Here is a 27,665-nt window from a genome sequence, read left to right on the forward strand (position 1 = left end):
CGTTGGAAATGCCAGATTATTTCAGTTTGGGAGAGATATAATTTGAAATAATCTGCACAGAACTGACAGTAGGAGACTTGGGAATGTATTAAATAACTGTAGGAGAATACAAAATGAAGACAGAAATTCAAGCACAGACCTACAATGAAAAACAAGATGAATAAAACAGGTAACAGCATGTTATAAATAAAAATGCGGTAAAATACTAACCTAGGACATACCTGGAAGCCCCTTATGACTCACAAAGATGTATGGATCACATTTTAAGAAGCACTACCTTAAGGAAGGAATAGTTAGAATTTAAGAGTAGAGGAAGGAGAACGAAATTAACTCCACTATACCTGTTGAACAGTCAGATCCTGTCCACTTGGGATCACAGCTGCATACTCCAGTGTCCAGAAGAAAAGTTCCGTGTCCTGAGCACTGCTCTTGACATATAGGAAGTGGTGTTTCACAGTTAACTCCTCCCCAGCCAGTAGAACAGTGACATTCTCCTTTTACACAGATGCCATGGTTGGAACACATTGGGTCTAAGCAGTCCTCTGAAGGCACAAAAAAGTAGGGGGGAGGGGTGATTAATAATGAACAGGTATGGCCAATGTACCTTAGTATGATAAAATGGAGATTACATTGATTTCCTAGTTTTATATCATCAATGCTGCTTTAATTAGGCAATAAAATGACTCATGCAAACACTCTGTCCAAACCATATTATTAACACTTCAAAATATGGTGGGGTATCATAATGGTTGTAACCTAAATTTAGAAGGAGAAGGAAACAACACATGTGCTGTGTGAGACTGTGAACAGTGTGCAGTACCCCCACACAAATAAGTGAGTGGAGTACTGTGGACCTTCATCAGGAATTGCTCAACTTCACAAAACAGCCCAAGAGTTTTTGGTAAGTCATTCCTTATCCTTTCTGAAACTGGAAGCATAGCTCCCAGAGAAGACTTTTATTTGATAAGTCTAGAGGAGTTTATATAAATTTTTGAAATTTGGATTATTCAAGGTATTGGGTGAGGTGAATGCTGTTGCATGAAATAATAAAATTTCCATCAATTTATTATAATCTCTCATTTATTCCTTAGAAGTACTGAAAATGCAATATTTTAAACTTAATTTAAAAATTCATTTCTTCATGGCTTATCCTTCTATGAGAACACAGTGACATAGTTTTCAATGTCTTAGAATATCACAGACCCAATTCCATTTGTCTCTGATTCTGTGAGTCTGGAAATTTTTGTATACATTCTAACAAATGTATGTATTGTTTTAGAGGTAGATCTTATGCTTGCCTTGGAGAAAAATTGTTTTGTGCTTTTAACTAGTAACCAATTCATGGGAAATAGAAAGGTTGATTTCCAAATTTCTAGTCTTTCCATACAAATAAAATGAGACTAAAATAACTAATCGTAATGAGGATGTATGATTTGAATTACTTTTCTAGCAATGAAAATAGACCATGACAACCTGCCTGCATTTCCAAGACTGCCTAGTTTTAGGGTGTGGCTTGCGTCCGTGGAACAGAGTAGGTCTAACTAAGCACTATTATAATTGGTGTTATTGCCACTATAATTAGCCCAAGATCTTGGAGTCATTAGCACAATACTTTATTATCTGAGCTAATAAGCAAATAAATACCAGAAGGTACATCTAATTTGATTCATGATTTGAAGAGAGAGGGAAAGTCCAAAGTATAGAATCTTTTTTCAGAAGGAGGCCATTTTGTTATATTAAAGAATAATAATTTTAATAAAGTAATATTTAACTTAATATAGCCTATTTTATTAAGAAGCCTGCTTCAATGTATTCATGGAAGTCATATTTAAATCATTCATGTCATATTGTCATATTTAATTTAGAAGCACAAAATCATATGGCTAAAGGGGCCAGGCAGGAGGCATATAGGAAGGAAATGGGCCGTATGGAAGAAAAAAAGGGTGTATTGGGAGCAAACTGAAAGCAAGTATCCTTTTAAAAAGAACTGCTGCTACTTGGCTCCAGTTGATTGCCACCACGTAGCAATGTGAGCCCAGGGTCACCAGATTTTCTAGTGTTAAAAGAAGCCAGAAATAGGAATTTTCATATGGCACATCCCTATTTTTAAATTTTGGCAAATAAGTCACATTAAACAACAGCAACAACAGCAACACAGTGTGAGCCAAACAAAACCCATTCAGAGGCCTGGTTCAGCCTGTGGGGTCCTGCTGCAATGTTTGACTTAAAACATTTTTTTTCTATTGCATTGGAAAAATTTATACCATTAAATGTGCTAAGCATTATTCCTTAATATCTTGGTTATTCTACAAATATTCTTAGTGACCCTGGAGAAGGCTAATTTAAGTGAACTCTTTTTTAAACTGCTTAAAAAATTTAAATTAGAGGGGTCTAAATTAATTAGATTACATGTTTTTCATGGCAATTTGTAGATGTGACAGTATTTTTTACTAACACTCTGTGGGTCTATATAGCATCTGAATTTACAACTTAAATATAATTATTTCAGTTGGATCACCATAAAAACATTTTCTGAAAGTAACTCAGCAACTCCAGTGCCTTGTCTAGGCCAAATGGCATTTATTGGAGCAGATATAATCATCACACCAAAATTCTACTATTGTTAATGGGAGGTGAAGAGCTAAAGTCTTGCTTGTTCATTGAGTGGAATGAGATTAAACCCTTTAGAATGCTGTATAATAGTCTTAATGAGCCATCTTTAAAAGACAATTATTGTGCATTTTCAGCAGCCTCTTTCCCGAACAACAGTTATGATGAGACCTTCTCCCATGGTAATGGTTTAATATTATTTCTGAAATCAGTCTTGTTTGAGGAATGTAGCATGAAAAACGTTTAATTACTATTAAACTTATTTTCCAGTGTGTCTCTTTAAATGATAAAACTTGCCATTTCAAAATTTTGGGGGGATAAAGACTCCTTTGGGGTGAATTTAATGTAAAGGCATGGCTTTGAAACTCATTAGTAGTAAGCCTGCTTCCTTAGGCATGGAGGTCAAATTTCAGCATGAGATATGTAAAAATAATATAAAGCAATAATAGTAATGGTAATTACAAATCACTCCCAAAGAAAACATTTGCAAAATGACTGCAAACATGCATATATTATTATTTTTTTATGTGCTTTAAAGTGAGATGTAGCATAATGCATTCTGTAATAATGAAAGCATATGAGTTAACACCTAAAATCATCAATATGGACATGCTCAAGCTATAAAACAGTGATAGAAATTAGGGACGGACAATACTATTTTTCATTATTGCTCTGAAAGTGTCACAGATACAGCCTCATGTATAATATTAGAATCTGTCAGAAGAGACAAGAGTTCCGCTGACCCAAACCCTCTGCTGCATGTACTAAGATGTTGAGCACTTATTGTTTGCAAAGGCCACTTGCATCTCTACTAGGAGAACAGAATGACACCTTGGACAATTGAGTGAGAGAAAAGCCTGAAGCAATAGATTAAAATGGGATTCTGACCTTCCTCACATATTTCTCCTTTGTATCCTGGCACACAGATGCAGACTCCCATGATGCAGGTGCCATGGCCAAAGCATGTTGGATCAATGCATTGTTCTTCTGGAACGTCGCACTCTGGCCCCTTCCAGCCATGCCGGCAGACACAGTGTCCTTTCTCGTATTCTCCATTCCCACCACACAGCACAGGGCAGGAATCTGAAGGTTGGCAAATGAACTTGTAATGTTCTCATAATGCTTTCAAAGTCTCCAAAGAGCAATTCTCTATTGATTCTCGTATTTCAGGCAAAAAAATGTACTATTTCTGTCTTACCCTTTATTAAATAGGCACATGTTCATGATTACAAACAGAATTTTCCTCTTATGGGAGTGAAATAAAGGTAAATTAAAAAATATCCTCAGTGGAGAAATTATTTCAAGTACTTTCTTTTGATCTCACCCTACTCTTAAACTATTATTGTTATTATTTTAAGCTAGGATTTTTCTTTCTTATATTTTTCTTCCTCAGGGAGATGTACGTTTACTTTTAGGAAGGAAAATCTGAAAATTTTGCTTCCTAAAAAAAGCAATAAGTAAATAATTAAAAAATAAGTTAAAAAGCAATAAGTAAAGTTATTACTGTTATAAAATATTATCTTTAAAAAGTTGTGTAAATAGATTTCTATTGGACAGATGTCTGTTCCTACAACACATTGTGCAGACCTTTATTAAAATGCTAATTCTGCTTTGTCATTGTTAGTCTCCTTATTAAAACTATGGGCTTTTTGAGGACAAGGCCTGTATTTTTTGTCTTACTGATTTTTTAATACCAATCATCACCTCCACCCTCAACCTCCACCTCCTCAAGATCTATCATGGTGCTGGGAACTTAGCAAGTGCTTTAGAATTCTCTACTGAATGGAATTTAATAGAAAGAAACTAAGTGTCTGAGAAACTTGATATTAAAGTGTTAGCAGACTGGGAACTTTAAGAATATAGTGAAAATGAGCAGAAAACACCTCTAAAATAATAACTGTAAGTCTATGGGAAAACATGATGTGATTTACCTAAAGCTTTTCAAAAATTAAACTATGGGCAAGTCTAGGAGAGTGAAGTTTGCTAAGTTTGACTTCTGACTTTCCAGTCTTTACTTTGTAGGCTCCTTACTCATTTGGTGATAACCCACCCCTTCTACATACATTGGTGTGCATAAGCAGTTATCAACTTACTTCACTTTTAAAGTCAGCTCATTATGAATTAATTTGTGAAGGAAATAAAAGCATCATGTAGTGACTGGTCAGACAACCTATGTACAAATCCCAGCTGTTAGGTAACCCTGGTTAAGTCACTTAAACTCTCTGGCATTGTTTCTTTGCCCATAAAAATTGGATAATAGCAGATCTATCTCATAGAGCTATTGTAGGAAGCTGGAATTAAAAGACAGAACACAAAGTGTTTAGAACAGTGCCTGGCATAGTAAGTGCTCAGCTTTTGGCAGCAGCAGTAGGGAACACTACTGCTGTTGCTGTCACCACTACTACTGTTACTTACTATTACTATTACTACTAATTCTGGGTTATGAAATCACATCTATTTTCCTAAACCAATCAGAATAACAGAGCAACATTACCTCTAGCACAGTCAGGTCCAAGGAATCCTGGGAAACAATGACAATGGCCAGAGATACACTCTCCATTTCCATTGCAATTGGTTGAACAGTCATCCATTATTTCTAGTAATACAGAGAAAAAGATAAAAAAATGAATGAATCTCCAGGCTGTAGAGTCTTTAAATTTTTTTAAGTTGCAGGAACTCTGGACCTATGACAATTTTGCACTTTGCTGTTTGTGGAGCACTTACTGTTCAAAATCACATACAAAGACATCTGTAAGATGTCATATGCAGTACAAAATTATAAAAAGGGCCCTGGGTTTGCTGAATTGGCTGATCAAGAGTGGAGCTAAAAAACGTCATGATCTCTAAAGTACATAAATGTTCTAGTTGAATTGTATTCTTAAGAGACATTCATGATAAAGCTAAAAAATGTACCAGGATTACAGGGCATTTCTCAAAAGCAAAACAGGCTTTAAAATGTAACCCAGATGACTAAGTCTACTGCTTATTTTTCAAATTTAGCTTTTAGCAAATAAAGTTTCTTCTCTAGCAACTTATTTAATCTACTATCTTGACAGCTTAAATATGATATTCAGTATTTCATTTTCATTAATAAGTGACAATGGAAGGCTTTTAAAGTAAGTGTTCATATTAAATTCACCACCACTAAAAGCATTAGAACCTAAGTATTTTGTTGAGAAATGCTTTCTTAACTGTAGATGCATATCAGTTTTCTCCCACTAATTTCCTTTCAATCCATTCTTAGAGAAGAATAGATTTCAGATGAATTGAGATGGCTTTGAAGGTACTGATAGGTAGTTTTGGTGACATAAATATGTACAGTGCAACAGGACTTTCATAAGACTTATGGTAACTTCTCTGAAAATCTATAATATTATACAAATGTCAGTCTCTCTGACAATTAGGTGAAAAATCTTTGTATTTTAAAATTGTGTTTGAGCACAATAATGATCAAATTCTAAGTCTGAACTATTGTGGTACCTACGCATTATTCTTGCAGGTTTTTTTTTTTTGTGTGGGGTGTGTGTGTGTGTGTGTGTGTGTGTGTGTGTGTTATCTTCTTCTCATTCTACCTTTCTATAAATTTCTCATATTCAGCATTCTTGGACTCTGAGTTTAGTGTTCTGGCTTATTAAACTCACACTTTTCTTGTGTACCATTTTTTCCTTTTTCAATCCAAATTACCTGCTTCACCAAGTTTCACTTGGATAAGCTATTTCTGATTAGAAGGAGAGATTCTAGGAGGTGGTCCTGATATTTTCCACTGAACAATAAGAGTGAAAATTTATAATGAAGGTCGAGAAATAGCATTTCTACAATTGTAGCCTGTGGATTACTTGTATCAGTAGATCACCGGGGGCACTTAAAATGGAGATGCCTGTGTTTCAGCTCTAGATCTACCAAACCTGCTTCAGAGGAATGCAGCCCAGTCATCTACATTCTGACAATCAATACATGAGAGCATTGAGAACCAATGTTTTAAATAGTAAACTTCCATAATTAGAGAACTTTGTTCTAAATGTTGCATTTTTGCCTTGAGAAGAATAAAAACAAGAAAAAGAAAGAGGTATCTAGTCCATTTGGGGGATTCTTAAAAGCTGAGAATGAATCCAGTGGCTGGATAGCCACCCTATTATCAATTGAAGATATTATTTGTCTAACCACTATGTGAACACATGCCTTTTGCGGGTTTATGCCAGTCTGATCCCTCATCACAGTGTTAGAAAGCTCAACTGGATAAGCAAGTGACACCTGACATTCACTTAACCACACCTGGGCTGACTGAAATATAGCATTCAGCAAAGAGCCAACTATTTTTAACTCATTAAAACACTAGTTATCATCAGAAAATCACTAATTTACTTAACAAGTAGTTATGAAAAGGCATAAAGAGACTTTTTATCATTCAGAGATGGAACAATTATTATCTGTTTTCTACTTCTCTAGCTTTGTTGTACCAAGCAGTAGTGCCACTTCTTAAATCCACATTTGAATTTCCCCCATGCTGGATGGTTAGTAGGAGGCCATAGAGGAAGCTTTCAAAAATAAACATAGTTGAATTTAATTTCATACCAGATCCTATTGGCAATTTTATGGAAGCAGCCTTGTGGGAATGTAGCTCTTCTGGAAAAAATGTTTAATAAAGCTTGCTATCAAAATAAATAAAAATCCCTACATCTTATTGACTTATTTAAGAACTGTTCCTGGGCTCAAAGGGCTGTACAAAACTTAACCCCAGCAATGCAAATGAGAAGAGAAGGCAATATAAGCTTTGGAAGCTGCCACTTCCACTGGGTATCAAAGAGACATTGAAACAGCCTAGGGACTCCAGGAGGAGGATGGCTGCAGCAGAAACACATAAACAACCAGTGATGAAAAAGAATGTGTTTTTCTATTTGTGTTGGCCTCCAGTAATCTTTGCCTTCTATCTTTTAAATCTTACTTCAGAATTACTTCCTAGAGTCCAGTTCCTTAGAGGTGAGAATAATTTTGAAGTTCTATGTTTAAACCCTGTTCTTACGCTACAGTCAAAAGCCCCTTGGTATTTGCATCTGTGCTGATGATAGGCTTTGTTTCTGGTAGTTATTCTCATGGGAGAAACTAAATGTAATGAATAATCTTATAGAATGGGTATAGTCTAAAGGGTATGGAATTTGGAATCAGACATACTGGTTCTCAAATTTCAATTTTGCAACTTGCTATCTGAGACCTTGCCAAATTATTTACTCTGTCCAAGCCTCCATTTAGTTATTTGTAATATATGTATCACTATTCCTGAGCTATCTGGGTTGTGATGAGAATCAAAGAAGATAACTGAGTGTAAAGCATCTAGTACAGTGCTTGGGGCAGAGTGGCACTCCATAAATGCTATCTATTATCCTACTACAGAGCAAGTTGCCTGAGATTAAGGGATATTGACAATGCTGCCTATACTACTGGAAAATAATATATAGTAACTTAGACCAGTGTATGACCTGTATTAGTCATTTGGTAAATGTTAGTTATTAATTGTCTTCATCCTTGTTAGTAGCAGACCAAATATAGTTGAGATCAATCAACTGATTCTAACATTATCATGAAATAGATAAATGAGCAGCGTTTAGAGCAAATTCATACAAATCTGACTTTGTTTAACCAAGTATATTGGCTTCTTTTTACTCTGATTAAGGTAAACTTCAAAAACAAAAATAAAATGAGGAGGCCAGGCATAGTGGCTCACGCCTGTACTCCCAGCACTTCGGGAGGCTGAGGCGGGTGGAACATCTGAGGTCAGGAGTTTGAGATCAGCCTGGCCAACATGGTGAAACCCCGTCTCTACTAAAAATACAAAAATTAGCTGGGAGTGGTGGCAGGTGCCTGTAATCACAGCTACTCAGGAGGCTGAGGCAGGAAAATCACCTGAACCCAGGAGGCAGAGGTTGTAGTGAGCCAAGATCGCGCCATTGCACTCCAGCCTGGCCGATGGAGAGAAATTCTGTCTCAAAAAAAATAAAAATAAAAAAATAAATAAAAAAAGAGGAGAATTTAGGGTGAATGACTTATAAACCTTTTGATTTTGGGAACATTTACTTGAGTTTTCTTTAAGTGAAATGGTAGCAGAAACGTTTCTGTTGCTTCTAATTTTAAAAAGACAAGAGAAAAGTAAAGAGACTGACTTGCATTAAGCAAAGAGCAAATATGTTGTTGCATATGAAACTGACAGATTGATATGTAGATGATGTGAATTGGATCTCAAAGTTTAGGTTCTTTGGGGGAGGAAGTAAGGGAAAGGAAAAAACCTCTAAACACGTTTCTGCGTCTATTGATTTTTGGAAGGTTAATATATCAGTTAGTGTTTTAACTTGAGCTTAAAAGTAAGAATAACAGGAAGAGAGAAAGTCTTCACAAATATTTTATATCTTCTAATTTATCTAATTTTTAGGAGAAACTCAACCTTTCATAACTCCTTGACATGTACATTATTAAAATTAAGCCTCTATGGAAAAATGCCATGAAATATTCATCCGTTGAACCTGCCCCACTGAGCCTGTCAATAGCAGAACAGTGACATGACTTAAAAATTTATTTTCTATTTTAACAAGCAAATATTTTATCTTTTGAAGATATAAGATCAGTGGCATTTTTCTCTAGGGGAAACATCATCACTTCCATTGTATTGCCTTTCTGATTACTTTAGAAGAAAGTTTTGATAATCTTATGGCTGGAATACCATTTTCTACTGACTCAAGGTCTTCAGCATCAAGTAAAAATAGAACATAATTGTTAAAAAGAGCAGATGGTATATCTATTAACAGTCCACACATCTTCCTAAACATATGGCTGAACAGGTTAACTAAAGGATAAAGTGGTGAGAATTGTATTGAAAACTGACAGCTGTAAAATATTTTCTTGTCTTTTAAAAGACACGTGTTTTAGGAAAATTCACACAATACGATACTGTGTCTATGAGTTGTCTATTTTCAGGACTCTAAAATTGCTAAGTAGCTCAGTTTTATTCACACAAAGGGTCACGAGGACGATTTATCTCAAAATGACAAAAGAGTGAGATGTCTGAAACTAACTAGGGTGAAAGTGAATGAGTATATGCAGGCATTGCATTAAAAAGAACATGTTTTAAAAGGCCCTGAGCACACTGAAAGAGACATTGTGATGAATTTCAAACTAAAATATTCTATAAGAAAGGGCTTTAAATGTCTCAAGTTATTATCCTTAATATTCTTCTCTAAATAATCTTTTGTTGTATTTTAAAGCCCTAATGGTTCTAGAATCAGCTGTTCTAAAGAAGAACTGTACTGAAACTAGTTTTTCTATTTGAAAAAGGTATTCATTGCTTTTTAAAAAATAATAGAACTTAAATTAACTCGCTTATTCCCTGTTTCACTGAAGTTGTTCATCTATGTAGCCTTTGTAATAATATTACTAAGGTAATTATTTCTGTTGAGAACACATAAAAAGGTATATGGCAAGTGTCCTAGAAGAGAAACAAATAAGGTAGCATTAAAAAAATCTTAATCAGCATTTAAACAACATCAATGATAACAACAATATAAACTTTTGTCATAGTAACCTTTCCTCAATAATGACTTCAACTCAAAGTGAACAATATACTTAACCCCCAGGACACTGTCATCACTGATTGTGTTTTTCTAGAGTTGAACTGTCAATTCAACATATTAGGCAAAGCAGCTTACCAATTGCTGTAGTTAACACGAATACTTGCTCCATCTTTTTTCCATCATTGTAAAATGCCAGATACCAAGGTCCTTGATCCATATACTCTATGAAACCTGTCTCCTGAAGCGAAGTTAAGATCAGGTTCCGAGGGGAGTGCTGTGTATCATCAGAGCCCTTGGAGTCCTGCTTGACCAGCTGTTTGCCATCCATTAGTTTTACAAAATCGAACTGGAACAAATACAAACATAAAGATGAGCCACTACTTTTTCTTCTAGACTGATAAACATCCCTAACTTCAACTGCCCTATTTAATACTTCTTTGCTTTGAAGGTGAGGAAAGTGGAAGAGGAGGTTATCAATTTTTAAGTATATTTAGACTTGGCCAGGCATAGTGGCTCATGCCTGTAATCCCAATACTTTGGGAGGCCAGGACAGGAAGATCACTTGATCCCAAGGGTTCAAGACCAGCCTGGGCAACAAAGCAATATCCTTTGTTTTAAAAAAATTAACACAAATTTTAAAAATTTTATAAAAATCTTAAAAGTTTTTTAAAGAGCATATTTAAACTCAAAAACATATTATTAATTCTGAAAAAACCCTCACTGTAATTATAAATATTATAAACCTTTCAGTTTGAGAGTATTCAAAATAATTATTTAAAAATGAATAAATAAAAAACAGAAAGAAATCTTGTTTAGTATTATGCAGGAGAATCTTGACATTTTACTAAAGCATCTGATAGAAGATACTTGAAAATGCACCTTCCACTCATAAATGTCACTGTGACCTTCTCTACAAATTAAAAACAGTTGTATAGTTTTTAAAATAAATAAATGAACAGTCAAAAATTTGAGAACATTCATCACAATTTACTACATTTGTGGGTGACATATTTACATATTCAAAAGGCCCCTCCCCTCCATTTTTTTAATCAGTTGACAAACACCTGGCACATGTTTCCTTGAACATTTATTTTTTGAGTCACATTTGAATGCATTCTAATTCCCTTTCTATTCTGGCCCAGAAGGTAAGGTTTTTTTTTAGTTTGTTTCTTTGTTTAATATGATCTCTTGACTAACTGAAGGTAAAGTTTTAACTATAGTCATATCTGTTGGGGAAAAAACAAGCCCTGATGTTTGATTATTTTTGCTACTTCTTAGATGAAGTAGTGCTCGGAATGGGTTCATGTGGGGAAAAAATAAGGAGAAGAAAATAAGAGAAATGAGATGTTTAAGGTTTATGGAAGGGCTATAAAAATCATAGAAGTTTTACACATTTAAGTTATTAACAATAGCAAAGACAAATTTCTACCTGTAAGACAAAACCTAACTTTTTGACTAATTTCTCACTAATTTCTGATTAATGTGCATTCCGTCATTGGTAAAAGGGGACACAGGTGTATGAAATCAGTGAAGGGCGTGTGGGCAGTAAAGCTAAGCAAGATGAGAGGTCTGGGAAGCTCATGAAGAGCCAGTTCCAGGAAGCAGAAGTCAAGTTCAAAAGGTATTGTCTTAAACTTTCTTTTCTGAATCTGCTCTGCTAAATGTTATTCCTTATTCTCTATGTCATTTTTTTTTCATTAGTTTCAGTGTAATTATTCTGGATATTTATTCATGACAAATATTTTTCTGTCCTTACCTTTGACAACCACATATTTCACAAGTCACAAACCCTGTTCAACCCATCACCCTTGAAAAGGTTTCAAGAAAATACTTATAATATCAAATACCTGAGTATGTGTAGGTGGAATATTTCTTCTGCCATAAATTCCCAGAAGAGAGTCCTTGGCTAAAGAAATATTGAATTTCAGATATATCGGATGGTGGATAGTAATCTGGAAACGCCAGAATAAACCAGGTGGAATGGTCTGCATGACCTGTGCACCAATGTCAACTTCTCCAGTGTCTATCGCCCGTCCCTTCTGAAACACTAGTTTTAAAGGTAGAGAAAATTACAAACCATGTTCATCTTAATTTATAAAGCAATGGTTTTTAGCTTTTCAAGAACAGATATATCAAAATAACTTACTCAGCTTTTTCTTCCTCCCCACCCCATCTGTCTTTCAAGGCCTTGCCCAAATTAAATATCTTCTAAGGAGCCTTCCCCAACCACCCACTATGTCAGTCTCTTCCTTCTCTTCAAATCCTATTGCATTTATTTCAATCAATTTCACTCCTTTTAACCATTATTTACTGAGTGCTGTCTTGGTAGCTGCAAGAGATACAAAGATGAATAAGAAGCAGTTGTTGCTCTCAAGGAGCATTGAAAATAGCAGGGAAAATAGGACAAGCACATATAACCTCACTGTAGAGAAAAATAAGTGCTCTGTGTATTTGAAAGAGGGAAAGTTATTTGGTTAGAGGATACTCCTCATCTTTAGCTGTCTCTATCCTCTTTATCTTCTTTTATTTCTCCTTAGCACTTATCACCATCTAACATACTATATATTTTACTTATTTATTGTTTATTGTCTATTTTGCCTCAATAGAATGTAAGTTCTGTGAGGACAAGCACTGCACAGGGCTGTTTTATTCATTGGTTTATTCCCAGTACCTAGAACAATGTAAGCAACTGTAGGCAAAGAACATAGATGATACGTATGTACTCAAAGAACAAATGGATGAATGAGAAAAAGTTACTACAGGAAGTGGCATTGAAGATGAACCTTAGAGGAGGACAAGGATTTCAAAAGAGTTATTGGGAAGAGTGGTGCACAGGGAAAGGATGGCTTGAACTAAAAGAAACTGTAAAGCTAAGGTGTAGGGTATGTGTCTATAGCGAGGAGCAGTTGGAATTAGGGCTGGAGGGAAGAAGGAAATCATGTTGTCTAGGGCCTAGAGGACCAGTCAAAAGGGTTTATTTAATAAAGGATAGAAAGCCATTAAAGGTTTTTAAGAAGAGGGAAGAGGTTTGGGTACATTAGAAAGGCTAATCTTGAGGCAGAGGTAGGATGAATTAGAGCAGACGGACACAAGAATGACATAGGAATTATGGGTGATTCAGGTGAAATGACACGAAGATCTAAATTTAGGGTATGCCCAAACACCTCATATAGAAAAACTACATCTCAGTGAAAAATAATTTTGTGTGAATGGAAAGAAGGAGAAGGTATGAGAGACAATGCTAAGGAAGATACTGCAGTAGAGATTCTCAAACTTTAATGCGTACAAGAAGGCAGTTGTTTTAAAATACAAATTCTGATTCAGTAGGTTCAAAGTCAGACATTTCTAACAAGTTCCCAAGTGATGCCCATGTCGCATGGTCCACAGCCCACATCCTGAGAAGCAAAGCTCTAGAGAACATTAAGTGTTGGGGCTAACGGAGGGTCAAAGCTAACCCCGTGATTGTGAGTTGGGGGATTTAGACAATGCTAATAGCAAAAACAGGAGCTGGTCTGTGAGGGAGGATGTTGAGTTTGGGCAATCAGAGCTTTATTATTTATTGTCATATTTTCTAATGATTTCTGATGTGCTAGTTTAATATGTGTTTTCATAGAATCTTTTGTTTTGTGGTAATGGGGAGGGTAGGAATACAAGAGGAGGAGCAAGAATTAGTTTTCCTTGATTTTAAGCAAGGAGGGTTACATCTCAGGTGAGAAAGCTCAACTTTGCCTCATTTCACATCACCCTATTTTTTTTCAGCCATCAACTCCTTCTCCAGACCAAACACAGTTTAAAAACACACATGGTCTCTGTCCTTTGTGCTCACCCATTATAAAGTTAACAGCCCATTAAGAAACACACCTGCAGTGGCTTTATTCAGTGGCCAATGCCTTGCAGCTTTTAACTCCCTAAAATACCTCCAATTATTGCTTTTTGTGGTAAGTCCAAGAGTAATAACTATTTTAAGAATGTTCACTGTTAACTGTTAATAATAGATTTCAAATGCAATTTTGTACATAATTATGCATTGCAGGACACATAATTTTGTGGAATTGACATTTATAATAAAATATGCCCTTTGAAATGATAAATGACCAACTGAGGACCTTATTTTTCACTGAAAGTTACTTTTTCCATGTGAGACAGATAAATTTGGCCCCTAAAGGGTTGATTATACATTTAACTCTTAAGTTCTAGAGCTGACAATGTCTTCAATGACCAGACAATTAACAGACCATGTTTATGTGGACACTTCTGTTCTCAAGTTAATGTTCAGTTTATTCAACTGCTATCCTCATTAGGGGCTTTTATCAATCTTAAAATGCATCATTTGGTTATGCAAACAATATTATAAATATAAAACAATTCAAAATGTTCTAGGTTCAACAAACACTGTTTTAAAGGTGCTAAGAATAGACTTTAATGAATAGATATTGTCTTTTTTAAAAAATCTGAACAAAACTGGTTGATGGACATTAATCTTTATATTCAAGCCTTACCAAATACTACACCATCTCTTTATTCTGCATTTTATAGCATCATATATTGCATAATGAAGCTACTTAAATGTTATTCAATAAATCAAAAGAAACTCAGGAAGTTGTATTGTTGGGCTTCTCTGGTTATTAGCATTACTATATATCTGGAGTACATATGCATAAGTTATTTATGAAAAGAATTTTAAAAGAAGTTGATCTTATCCCTTGAAAGCTTCATTACAGCTAAGACAAGGTAGATGAACAGAGGTGACAACATATGAATGAGCACGTGGACTATAATTTAAATAAAAATAGACAAAGCAAGCTAGTTGTGGTGATTTGGTATCAGAGAAGAGACATTCTCACAGCTTGCAGGTGGAAAATTTCTCAGCCTCTTACCTTTTAGAGTTTCATGCATCAGAAAGGAAGATCTCTCCCTGTTAGCAATCTACACCACTAAATAGCCTGCTCCATTTTATCATCTCTCAAAATTTGTTATAGACTATAATATAATAACTATGAATTCATTTATCATTTCACTATTTTTCTTAATGTAGCCAAAAGGTGGGGGCAAACTAAAGAGACGGAAATTAAATGTAGAAAAACAATACAAAATAGTATTTTTTGAGGCCAGGCGCAGCAGCTCACGCCTGTAATCCCAGCACTTTGGGAGGCCAAGGAGGGTGGATAACCTGAAGTCAAGAGTTTGAGACCAGCCTGGCCAATGTCAGGAAACCCCATCTCTAGTTAAAAAAAAGGATTTTTTCCAAAAAATTCTGTATTAATATAGGTAAAGGGAATATATTTGGCCAAACTTAACACTGACTCTGATCCTTTGTTTGCAAATTGTCAACAGCAGAGATAGAATACAGTATCAAGGTACAGTTTTGTTTTTTTTTTTTGGAATATGCCTGTTCTAATTGGCATTTAATCACTTACTTTACTAAAGCATATTGGAAAACCTAGGAAGACCATATTCTCCAGTTACAAAACACTTCCTTGCACAAATTTGAGATTAAATGCAGAGACCCACAGATCATATCAAGCTGTGCAGTACTGTAGTTATCACAGTCTCACCAATATCCACCAATTTAGTTTGAGCTAAACACTCTCTTTATAGGTTGCAACACAGGCATCAACTGCTGAGCAGGAAAAACCAATGGTAGATAGGGCTGTGTTGAAGGAGGGCACACTAAGTGATAGTAACTTAGTTCAAAAAGAAAAGGTCAAGATGCTTGGAACGTGAAAAAAAGAAAAAGGGGGCCTGGAATTGGTGACAGACAATGTGTGCAGTGGCGGTATCACCTAAATCAAGATTCCATTGTATCTAGACTCAGACACACACTTGAATACTAATTACATGATTACGAATAACATTGTCCATTATAAAATAGGAGGTAAATAACTATATTCTGCACATTTGTGTGTGCTTACTTTTTCTATTTAATATAGCTAGACATGGTACATTCAATGATCCTATGCAAAACTCGGTTGAATATTGGTAGAAGATACTGAAACATGGTCATTAAAAATATTCCACCATTAAGTTTTAAGGTAAAAATGACCAAGTTAAAGGCTATGGTATAGCCCATAAATGCAATCTGAATTGTATTTTAAAGACATTTGCAAGTTTTATAAAGTATATAATCTATGTTGTCCAAAGAGAAGAAAAATATGCATTAAGAGCATATTTGTCCTTTACTTCACACTATAACATGTTCAAAATCTTTAAAAGATATTGGTGTGTTTTTCAGTCAAATTAGACCTAGTATGTGTCTCACGATATAAGTATCATCTTCTTTATGTTCCTTTAAATATAATATTTGTTTAACAGTAACACATCTTCGCAAATTTAGATTAGCAGTGCTTGAAGCAAAATGGGAGGTGGAACTAACCTCTTCCCTATGATTAAACGGCTGTAAAGAGATCAAAGGGGTATAGCAAAAGCCATCTAAAGGTAAGTGGAAAGCTACTGTTTCCATCTATGTAGCTTAATGTAATTTTCCTTATGTGAACTATTGAAGAAAAATATGTATTCAACTCTCAATTTTTCAGGGGTAGATTTTCTGGATTATGGATTACACATGCTTCTTGTATCCATTATATTACCCAAAAGTAGTCAAGAGAAAAACAAAAGGAAGAATAAACCTTGTGCCTAGTTGGAACTTGGTAAGTACTGCTTGGATGAATTAATAAATTAGTAATGTTGATAATTTTTTTGTTGATAGTAATTTTGATAGTATATTTGACATTTTGGTCAAAATGTACAACTTTTTTATTACTCTCAACTATGTGATAGGTAGGTCATCTTATAATTGTTTTTATTAAATGTCTAGTAAGTAGATGTCAAGAATTTACTGGTGAGAGGAAGAATTATAACTATTTACATACATAGGCCTTGGCAATTAACTGTGAATAAAATATGTTTATAAATAAAATCCTCTGATATGACACTTATAGCTCACTGTGTAGAAAAGTTAATTAACTAATCTTACAGTCGAGAAATACATTACTTGTATAAGTGTAAACAATTATGTCCAAACACCAAAAGACTACAGATACCAGTACAGTAGCTTATTTAGTATTGCTTATATCTTCTCAGGTAGAAGTAAAATGGCATTGCTAAAATCTTATCCTTAATTAAAGGACTTATTTTGAGTTGCATTTTGACTCTGTGTATCTGTTTTTGAAGACATATCATTTAAAGGACATAATTATCTATTTAGAAGGATTTCTTTAAATTGTGTTTTAAAAACTTCCACATTCCCAAAAAACTAAAGTTTCACGATTCTTCTGGTGTGGTCTATTGAACATTAGGTAGCTTTCGGAAAAATGAGTTTCCAAACTTAAGAAGGCTCTTGTGACTTGCTATACAATCTCACACTGTGTAATACAAATTATGTTTGTAGAAGTTTCTGTATATGGATTATGAATGGGTACATGAGGTAGCCAATTACTTTGAATTGTATTGGTGAAAACTAAAATTGATATAAAGCACAAATGTATCATCAAATTGTTATATATTCAAACATGTACTCAGACTTATGGGTCAAGGTGGAATAAAATATCTCTTGAAAGAAAATATTGCCAATTGTAAAAAATTCAAAGATTTATGAATTAATATGACTATATGCAATGAAAACTCCAAAATGAAATTAAGAAAAGAATGTGAATTTATAATATCGTTGAAAAGAATAAAATACTTAGGAATAATTCAATAAAAGAAACTGTGAGACTTGTATACTGAGAAACTACAAGACATAATTGAAATAAATTAAAGATTTGCTAAATAAATGGAAAGATATCCTATGTTCATGGAGCAAAAGACTTATTATTGTTAAGATGTCAGTACTTCCCAAATTGATTTACAGATTCAATGCAATCCCTGTCATAATTTCAACTCTCATTTATTTTTGCAGAAACAGACAAGCTGATGCTAAAATTAATATGGAAATGCAAGGGACCCAGAATAACAAAACAATCTTTAAAAAGAAAAAATTTGGAGGCCTCACACTTCCTGATTTCAAAACTGATTACACACCTACACTAATCAAGATAAAGAGTACTGGCATTAGGATAGATATACAGATCAATGGAATACAATTGAGAATCTAGAAATGAAACCTCACATTTATGCTCAACTGATTTTCAACAAGGTCACCAAGACAATTCAATGGGGGAAAGAATAATATTTTCAACAAATGATACTGGAACAACTGGGTATCCACATGCATAAGAATAAACATGACCCCCTTCCTCATACCATATACAAAAAACAACTCAAAATGGATCAAATGCCTAAATGTAAGGGCTAACGCTGTACAATTCTCAAATGAAAATACGGGCATAAATCTTTGTCACCTTGGATTTGTCAGTAGTTTCTTAGACATGACATCAAAGCACAAATAACAAAGAAAAAAAATACATAAATTGGATTTCATCAAAAATAAAAACTTCTGTGCTTCAAAAGACACTATTAAGAAAGTGGAAAAGCAGCCCACAGAATGGGAGAAAACATTTGCAAATGATATATTGGATAAGGGGCTTGTATCTATGGTATATTAAGGAGGCTTACAACTCAACAATAAAAGTTAAATAATTGAAAAAAGAGCAAATGATCTGAATAGACATTTCTCCAAAGAAGACAGACTAATGACCAATAAGAACAGTAAATGAAGCTTAACATCATTAGTCATCAGGGACATGCAAATAAAAACCACAATGAGATACCACTTTACACCCATTAGGATGGCTAAAATAAAAACAACAGACAATAACAAGTGTAAGGATGTGGAGAACTGGTATTCTCATACATTGCTGGTGGGAATGTAAAATGGTGCAGCTGCTTTGGAAGGCAGTTCATCAGTTGAAGAACTGTTAAACATAAAATGTTAAACACAGAATTACCATATGACCCTGTCATTTCACAACTTGGTGTACACTCCAAAGAATTAAAAACAGGTTTTCTAATAAAACCTTATACATGAATGTTCATAGAATCATTATTCACAATAGCCCAAAAGTGAAAATCCACAAAAGATCTATCAACTAATGAATGGATAAACAAAATTTTTGTATACCCATATTATGGAATATTGTTCAGCCATAAAAATGAAGTATTGATACATTGCTACATATTATATGATTCTATATGAAATGTAGAAATAGGCAAATCTATAGAGACAAACAGTAGATCAGTGGTTGCCAGGGGTTGCAGGGAGGTGGGGATATGGAGTGATAGCCAATGCCTATGAGGTTTCTTTCTGATGTGATGAAAATGTTCTAGAATTAAATATTGGTAATTGCTACACAACTCTGAATACGCTAAAGATCACTGAATTGTGCACTTTAAATTAGTGCACAATTACATTATGCTATATAAACTATATCTCAATAAAACTGTCACAAAAATACAATTAGACCGTGTGAATTGGCATAGCATATACACACAAAACATTATGTACTGTCATAAGAGTTCTGATGTATTTCCAAGTCATTTTAAAATGTTACCTGCTACCTAGAAGCAGAACTATCCCCTGGCCAGTATTTTAGAATGTGTGATTTGTAGTACACATCAGGGATGCCCATTTTCTATATTTCATACAATGTTAGATACTGTTATATGTCAGTTATCATGATCACATCCTTCTTAACTTTGGATGGTGGCAGGATGGCTGATTATAGCTAAGTTAATCCAGTTCCCTCTCCTTTATTTTAGAATATAAGTCCGCAGAGGATAGAACATTCACATCTGTCTACATTTTCAACAACCACTTACTGGTCATTTAATAAAAACATTTATATGATGAACTACCCATGACATAGTTGAGGGTAATGAGGGAATGGCGCATCTTGTACTAGGCCTCCAGAAAGAGAAGCATAGATACCAGTGCTCATAACTTGCCATATTGCTATAGCCTTTGATTTCTACCTTTTAGGCATGCAGAAAATCTTCAGTTACATGAATTAAAACTTCTCACAGACAAAACTCATTGCAGAGTACTAATAATATTAATAGATGCCACCACACTTACTGTGTCCTCTTTTTCAGCTCCTATCTCTTATTTCTAAAATACCAAAATGCCTCTTTCATACTCAGTATGCCATCCAATTTGATGTCCCAGTTTATCTCTAAGGCTCCTCCCTCCTCTTCTCTCCTGCTTACGCTGGGACTTTGGTCCCTTCACAATCTTCTTTCTTACTCATACTCGGTGTCTCCCTCTCTATTGGCTCCTCATTCTTTGTCTTCAAACAAACACAAGTCTCTTGCAGTCGCTCATGCCTGTAATCGCAGCACTTTGGGAAGCTGAGACGGGCGGATCACAAGGTCAGGAGTTTGAGACCAGCCTGGCCAACATGGTGAAACCCCATCTCTACTGAAGATACAAACTCAGCCAGGCATGGTGGCACGCGCCTGTAATCCCAGCTACTCGGGAGGCTGAGGCAGGAGAATCGCTTGAACCCGGGAGGCGGAGGTTGCAGTGAGCCAAGATTGTGCCATTGCACTCCAGCCTGGGCGACAGGGTGAGACTTCGTCTTAATAATAATAATAATAATAATAATAATAATGTCTCTCTTCTTTTGAAAAATTTGTAAAAAAAAAAAAAAAAAGGAGTAACATGACCCAACTGCCCTTTTGTCTAATTATCATACTATTTATCTCCTTCCTTTCCTTGTCGAACTGTTTCTATCAACCGTGCTATTGTTTCATTATCCACTTACCACCTAAGCTATTATCATCTGCATTTCCCCCTTACCACTCGATTATTCCATTCTCCTAAATACGTACTCCTCAAGATCACTAGGAGTGATTTTTTCTTGTTTTCCAAGGTCTGGCTCAAACTACTTCTCCAAAAACAGTCATATTTTCATCTTCTTTCTTTTAAGCCTGTTAATCACCCAACCATCTTATTTTTATTTCTGTACAACAGTTTGTTGCATGTTGTTTGTATTGTACGTGTTTGTATGCATGTTTCTTCCAGCTGTCCTATGTAATGGGAATCTGCTCAAGGGCAAGCACTATGTCTTCTGCTTTATTTGTTAGCTTTCCACAGTACTTAGTACAGTTAAAGTAGCAGCTTGGCTGATACAGGATTAAAAAGTATGAGCTTCTGTGTTTCCGAATACTAAGAATTTCAGTTTTCTTCCCTTGTTACTAGTTCAATGGAGCATTTGAGGTGGTCAGGTATGGTTTCTCTTTCAACTCAACTTTTTAACTGTTATTTTTCCCTCACCTAGAACCAAGAAGAGAAGATGGTATCTGTGTATAGTTGTGGCTGACACTTTCAGTATAATTATAATGAAAATAGAAAATGACCATTAAAATGACTAAGGGAAAAATGGAAGCTACAAGAATACAAAAGCAAACACAAGGACTCTTAATAATAAACATGTGGAGGCTAAAAAAGAATATGTGATTATCATCTAGGAGATTACAAAAGTTCCATGCAGGAAAAATGCAGATTTGTGCACTAAATTCTGGAACTCTAAAACTTCATATTCAAAAGTAAACTTCAAGTAACTAGAATTACATTGGACTCCACAAAAAAAGCTAGTAAATGTTTAAACTTCCTTTAAAAGTAATACAGGTTCAAAGATATAAATGGATACAACAGAATTAAATATATGCATGGCTGATAAACTTCTACAATGGACTAGCTCCTCCACAAAAATAAAATGTTGTAAAAATGTTATGGGAAGATCCCTTAGCTTTGATAGGACTAGTCCAGGAGGATAAACATGGCATTCTATAGCATACCACTTAGTGACCCTGTCAGATACAGACTGTTAGACTAGAGGGACCACAAGACAGACCTATTTCTTATTGCATCACAGGAAAGGTGTATATTAGTTTTTTTTTTTTTTTTTTTTAAGTAAAATGAGGATCAAAATGAAACAAGAATGAAACACTAAACATATACGACCAAGGACATTTAATGTGATTTTTTATACAATAAATAAGTTTGTCTTTCAGCATAGGAAACCCTTTCCATAAATCTGTTTTAGAAGTCAAGTCTCCAGTATGCTTTAGGAAAGCTTTTGTTAAAACTGAAGTATATTGATAAAGTGATTTAATATAGTTGAAAGCAAGCTGCAGCACTCTAGCTGGGCCCTCTGAAGCCTTATGTTAGGGAAACATCTATATAGCATTATAGGAAACATTTACTGTAATTTGCCATCAATCTTTAAAAATAATACTGCTACACTCCCAACAATGTTGTCTTTGTTAGTGCATAACTTCTATTTTATTCATGTGGTTTGTTGTGCTTATATGAATTATTCCCAATTCTACCTCAATGTCTTGGGCTCTAATATCCTTTAAGTAAAAGATACTGAAACTATGGGTTGACTCAGAGGGCTGCCCAATATCCTCATGTCCTATGAACCAATATTGCAGAACCACAGAATTATACTGCAGGACTGCGTTCCATCTGAATGCACAATGATTACCTGGGTGGGGTTGGTGCAGTTTTTTAGTTTGGTACCACATGATGAATCTTTATCTACTGACTGGGTCTGTGAAATAAACATCTGCAAAACCTTAAGCAAATTAAAATTTAACCTGTTATTTCAGATCCACAATTGTCATCGTATAAAATGTTCCAAGGCATTTATGCCTCAGATAAAGAAAAAAAAAAAAAGCAACACACACACACACACACACACACACACACACACACACCCCTGTTCTGGATAGGTTCACAATGAAAGGTGGCTGTAAATAGTACATTTTGCACTGCCATTTAGTTTTCAATTCCCAAGAGTACTTGTGGTATGTGTGTGTTTGTGTGTGTATCTTTTGCTTTGTGGAGGAGGGAGAATGCTCGCTGAAAGGAGATCTTAGATGTAAAATATAAGATTTGCCAAGTACTCTTAAGGAAGAGTACAGTATTTGAACTGTATGCATTGAGATTTTTAATCAAGATAGCCATTATTTAAACAAACTGGCTTTGAGAAAGGAATTTTTTTGAAAAACGAAAGAAAAAGCCCAAGGAAGGGTGCTGAGCTAACAGTAAAGAGAAACTGGATCACTATCTCAGCTCTGTCTTTAGTTATGTTGATTGTCTATTGTGCAAGGCAAATCACATAACTTTCTTGTGTTTTCTTTTCAACTATAAAACATGGGTAACACAGCTGGGCGTGGTGGCTCATGCTTGCAATCCCAGCACTTTGGGAGGCCGAGGCAGGCAGATCACCGGAGGTTGGGAGTTCGAGACCAGCCTGACCAACATGGAGAAACTCTGTCTCTACTAAAAAAAAAAAAAAAAAAAAAAATTAGCCTGGCGTGGTGGTGCATGCCCCCAATCCCAACCACAAGGGAGGCTGAGGCAAAAGAATCGCTTGAACCCGGGAGGTGGAAGTTGCATTGAGCCGAGATTGTGCCATTGCACTCCAGCCTGGGCAACAAGAGCAAAACTCCGTCTAGAAAGAAAGAAAAGAAAAGAAAAGAAAAAAGAAGAGAAAAGAAAGAAAGGGTAACAATAGCTGCCACAGAATAAAATTATTATGTGAATAAAAGACATTAAAGTATTTTACAATTGTAAATGTGAAGTGCAAGCTGTTAGTGTTATATACATGTCAAAACTCCAAACTTATAAGGTAGGAAACTGGGAATTAATTGTTTGAATTACAACGGAATTCTCTGCAAGTACTTTAAATGGCAAATGTGGTTTACAAACTTTATAGACATACATTTCAACCTCTTTCCAGGAGTATATCCCTTTTGTAAAAATAGGTCCACTTTTACTTGTATTGGCTCATTATTCTTCCTTAACTACAGAATTTGAATCACTAACTCATAGTGTGTACAGCTGAAAGGGATCTTAGAGATAAGTCAGCCTTGTGTTTTGTCAAAGCTTTAGCAGCTGCTCAGAGAATAGAGGGCAAATAAAGCAAAGAGGAAGGGAATGGGAGTTTTGCCAGGAATCTGCCCCCTTCCCTCGCTGTATCTGGAGAAACTTGGCTTTTATCTGTTTTCTATTTAAATTTGTAATTTCTGGGTAAGATTTAATTTGTAAGAAGGTTTTCTTTGCCCACTAGCCCCACCTCTTTTCTGCCCCTAGAAAGGGTTGAAAGCCAATTCCCTTATTTTTCAGATGAGAAACTGGAGCCTAGAGAGGTGAGGCTATAGTTACTATTAGGTCTTGGCTCAAGCATCTTCACGACAGGCTATAAATTGTGTCATGTCAATCAGCTGTATTTTGTTTACATGGTCGTATATTCAGCAGACACTGACTAGAAAAATGTCTTTTTTTTCCAACTTTGTGGAGATAGATCGTGCAGGATGAATTTAAAAGAAATGCCACTTTCCCCCAAGGCCAGGCTTTTGCAAAATTGTAATGGAGATAAAGACTGCTTTTAGTATTCTTTAGTTCTCTCTTTCCCCACCCATCCTTCTTTGTTCCCAGTGTTCTATTTTGGCATTCAACCTGCAGGAATTCAGTATCCTCAACTACCCAATAAATTTCATCTTCATTTATATTGCTACTGACAATACACGACTTTACCTGAGCCCTAATGCTCCTGGAAAACAATTTTGCTTAAGAAATTCCCCAACCTTCTGTTTTCCGAAATTCTCCCACTTTTTTGTGTCCTGGGAAATGACTTATGCAAAAAAACCATAACATCAACAACAAACAAACAAAAGCCCAAACAAACACATACAAAACACCCTTTCCTAAATGACTTAAGATAAAACTCTCTGTTCCTTCTTTCCCGTGATTTCCCTAAGACTCATCTATAATTACACCCCTGAAAAGACCAAACACAGACTTTTCCCCTATTGCCTGAACCCACTGAAAGGCCATATACAGACCCTCCAATCTCCCGTTCTTTGTCTCATAAATAATTAGTTGAGATTAGAACTGTCTGTTTCCCTGAAACTAGCTAGACACAGCAATACACATTTCCTGTTCAGCTAACCGATACTTCCCCTGATTGCAACACGATCCCACCAGTAAATCATCTCACATGTAACCCATCTACCCCTGCCTATATAAGACCAAGACAAAACCTCCCTATTGCAATAGCCTGAATAAAATCAATTTCTTTACTTGTTCAGTTTTTCTCTGTGATACTTCCTTATTGAAAACCTTTTCAGAAATTTATATATTTAGTTTATCTTATACTATTACAATAACAGGTGAAAAATACAAAACGTGAAACTCAGCACCTTCTCTCCTAGTCCCAGCTCTTTCTATGTGATCTCAACTTTTCTGGACCTAATTTTCTTCATTTCTAAATAAGGATATTGGATTTGATAATCTTTAAGATTTTAACATTCTAATTTGTTGATAAATTATGTGAGGTAGTTATTTTTAATTTTATTTACAGACATTACATAACTCAGGTCTAGGAATAAAGTCTTTTATTTGCTCATATCCTCTGCTCTGTTTAAAGCAGTTGTTACATAATGTTTACTGGTTAAATAGTTATAGGCCAGGCACAGTGGCTCACATCTGTAAACCCAGCACTTTGGGAGGCTGAGGCAGGAGGATCACTTGAGGTCAGGAGTTTGAGACCAGCCTGGCCAACATGGTGAAAACCCATCTCTACTAAAAATCCAAAAATTAGCCGGGTGTGGTGGTGGGCACCTGTAGTCCCAGCTACTTGGGAGGCTGAGGCAGGAGAATCGCTTGAACCTGGGAGACGGAGGTTGCAGTGAGCCGAGATTGTGCCATTGCACTCTAACCTGGGCGACAGAGCGAGACTCCATCTCAAAAAAAAAAAAAAAGTTATGACTAGTTTGTAAGCCTCTAATGTAGTGCAGGACTATTTTGGTACAATACTTTCAATTTTATAAATATTTATTTAATAATGACAACTAAGGTTTTTCTGGTAGATTACAGCATGTGGTTGTGACTTATATCTACTTATTGAAATTCTAGCATGTTAGCATACTAAACATCTATAATCAAATACTCTTGTTTTATATATATATACACATACACACATATATATGTGTATGTATATATAATATGTGTGTGTGTGTGTGTGTGTATATATATATAAAACAACTGTTAATGGGAAACCAATTCCAGTAGAATTTGATGTTTCTTTAAAAAGTGTCATTCATCGTTATCTGATGATGATAGTGATAATAGTTTCAAAATAATAGATTTTATATTGGTAAGTAGAGACCAAACTTTAAAGAGAGAAAATATTTCAATCTCTAGAAGGTCATCATTCACTGCAAAGTTCATACTGGTTTGAAAGCAGGTTCTATAGCACCTAACAGAATGTCAATGAAGTTCAAAAACCTCAAGGCAATTTTCCAATCTTTTGGTCCAATAGTAACTGCTGCTAAATTAAGCAATGTGTCAGGGACTGTGCTATATGCTTTATGTCAATTGTTTAATTAACTCCTTACTATGACCATATGAGACAGGTACTATTATTATCACCCTTATGTTACAGATGAGGGCACTGGCTGGGCGAGGTTTTGTCAATTACTTGAGGTTGGAGAGATAATGATGGCACAGTTAGTATTTAAAGCCAGGTCTCTCTGACTCCAGAATCCAGTCTTTTAACCATAGTGCTGTAATGCCCAATCTTCTAGGAGAGTAGAGAAAAAAATTTAAAAAGAATGGTCTGGTTGTCAGTTTCATATTTAGTGCATACAGTATCAAGATACGCTTCTAGAGCTATATTTATGGGATGTGTCTTATGTAGAAAATCATGAAAGGATACAACTGAACATTTGAAAATATCCTTCTACTGTATTACATCTTCTAAAAGGTTTGGATTAGTATACATATGGCATTAAAAAAAGGAACTATGTTTTTATTTGGTAAGTAATATGCAGTAAAGACCTAATATAGCAAAACCATGATGTGCAGATATAGTTAAGGTTTTGTTCAGGCTTCCATAAAAAGTCAGGTTAAGCTAACAACTTGTTGTATGAGGCATCAACCCATAATGATTTTTCTTAATAAAGTATTTAATTGAAGTCGGTTTGCTCTGTTCGTTGTTATAATTGAGCAGAAACTTAAAGCATTTTTCATTTATGAAACTTGTCACAACACATTAGAAATATAGGTGAGTAGAATTTCTCTAAAATCGATCATGAATAGACTCTGGGGCTTTGCTTTCATTGTGTAAAAAGTTTTTTGTGGTCTTCACAGATGTTCCATATAAGGATTTTAGTACACTGTAGAAGTTAAGAGATTAGACTCTGGAATCAGACCACCACTTACTAGCTCTGTGACACTGGGCAAGTTACTTAACCTCTCTGTGCCTCTGTTTCTTATTTGGACAACGGGGACCATAATGTGACCTTCATGATATAATCCATGTAAAGTATCTGGAACAATGCTTGACACGTGGTAATTTTAAATTAATTTTAACCATCATCAACTTACTTTATGGAAAGGAATCAAAAGAGGTCTGAATTAGAATATAAAATCAAATATACTGAAAGGACACAAAGATAGATGTGTACCTGCCCCCCACCTGCTACACCCTTGTTCTACTCTCTAATCTTTGCACATACCAGAGATTTCGTAAGTTCTGTGAGTACCTG

General features: G+C 35.2%; 1 protein-coding gene across 2 annotated transcripts in view; it reads right to left on the reverse strand.

The window, feature by feature from the left end:
- The window catches only part of TENM1 (teneurin transmembrane protein 1), a 274,157-nt gene extending 261,943 nt beyond the window's left edge, over window positions 1-12,214 (reverse strand). For both annotated transcript variants that reach the window (XM_012001514.1, XM_012001513.1), the window contains exons 1-5: window positions 12,014-12,214; window positions 10,302-10,512; window positions 5,105-5,206; window positions 3,499-3,693; window positions 342-542 (exon numbers count right to left, since the gene is read on the reverse strand). In XM_012001514.1, coding sequence (XP_011856904.1) covers window positions 342-542; window positions 3,499-3,693; window positions 5,105-5,206; window positions 10,302-10,512; window positions 12,014-12,157 — 853 coding nt within the window. In that variant the 5' untranslated portion in view covers window positions 12,158-12,214. The remainder of the gene's footprint in view (window positions 1-341; window positions 543-3,498; window positions 3,694-5,104; window positions 5,207-10,301; window positions 10,513-12,013) is intronic.
- Between the last annotated feature and the right edge of the window lie 15,451 nt (window positions 12,215-27,665).

Source organism: Mandrillus leucophaeus, unplaced genomic scaffold (genome assembly GCF_000951045.1).
Source record: "Mandrillus leucophaeus isolate KB7577 unplaced genomic scaffold, Mleu.le_1.0 Scaffold661, whole genome shotgun sequence".
In the NCBI taxonomy this organism is placed as follows: domain Eukaryota; kingdom Metazoa; phylum Chordata; class Mammalia; order Primates; family Cercopithecidae; genus Mandrillus; species Mandrillus leucophaeus.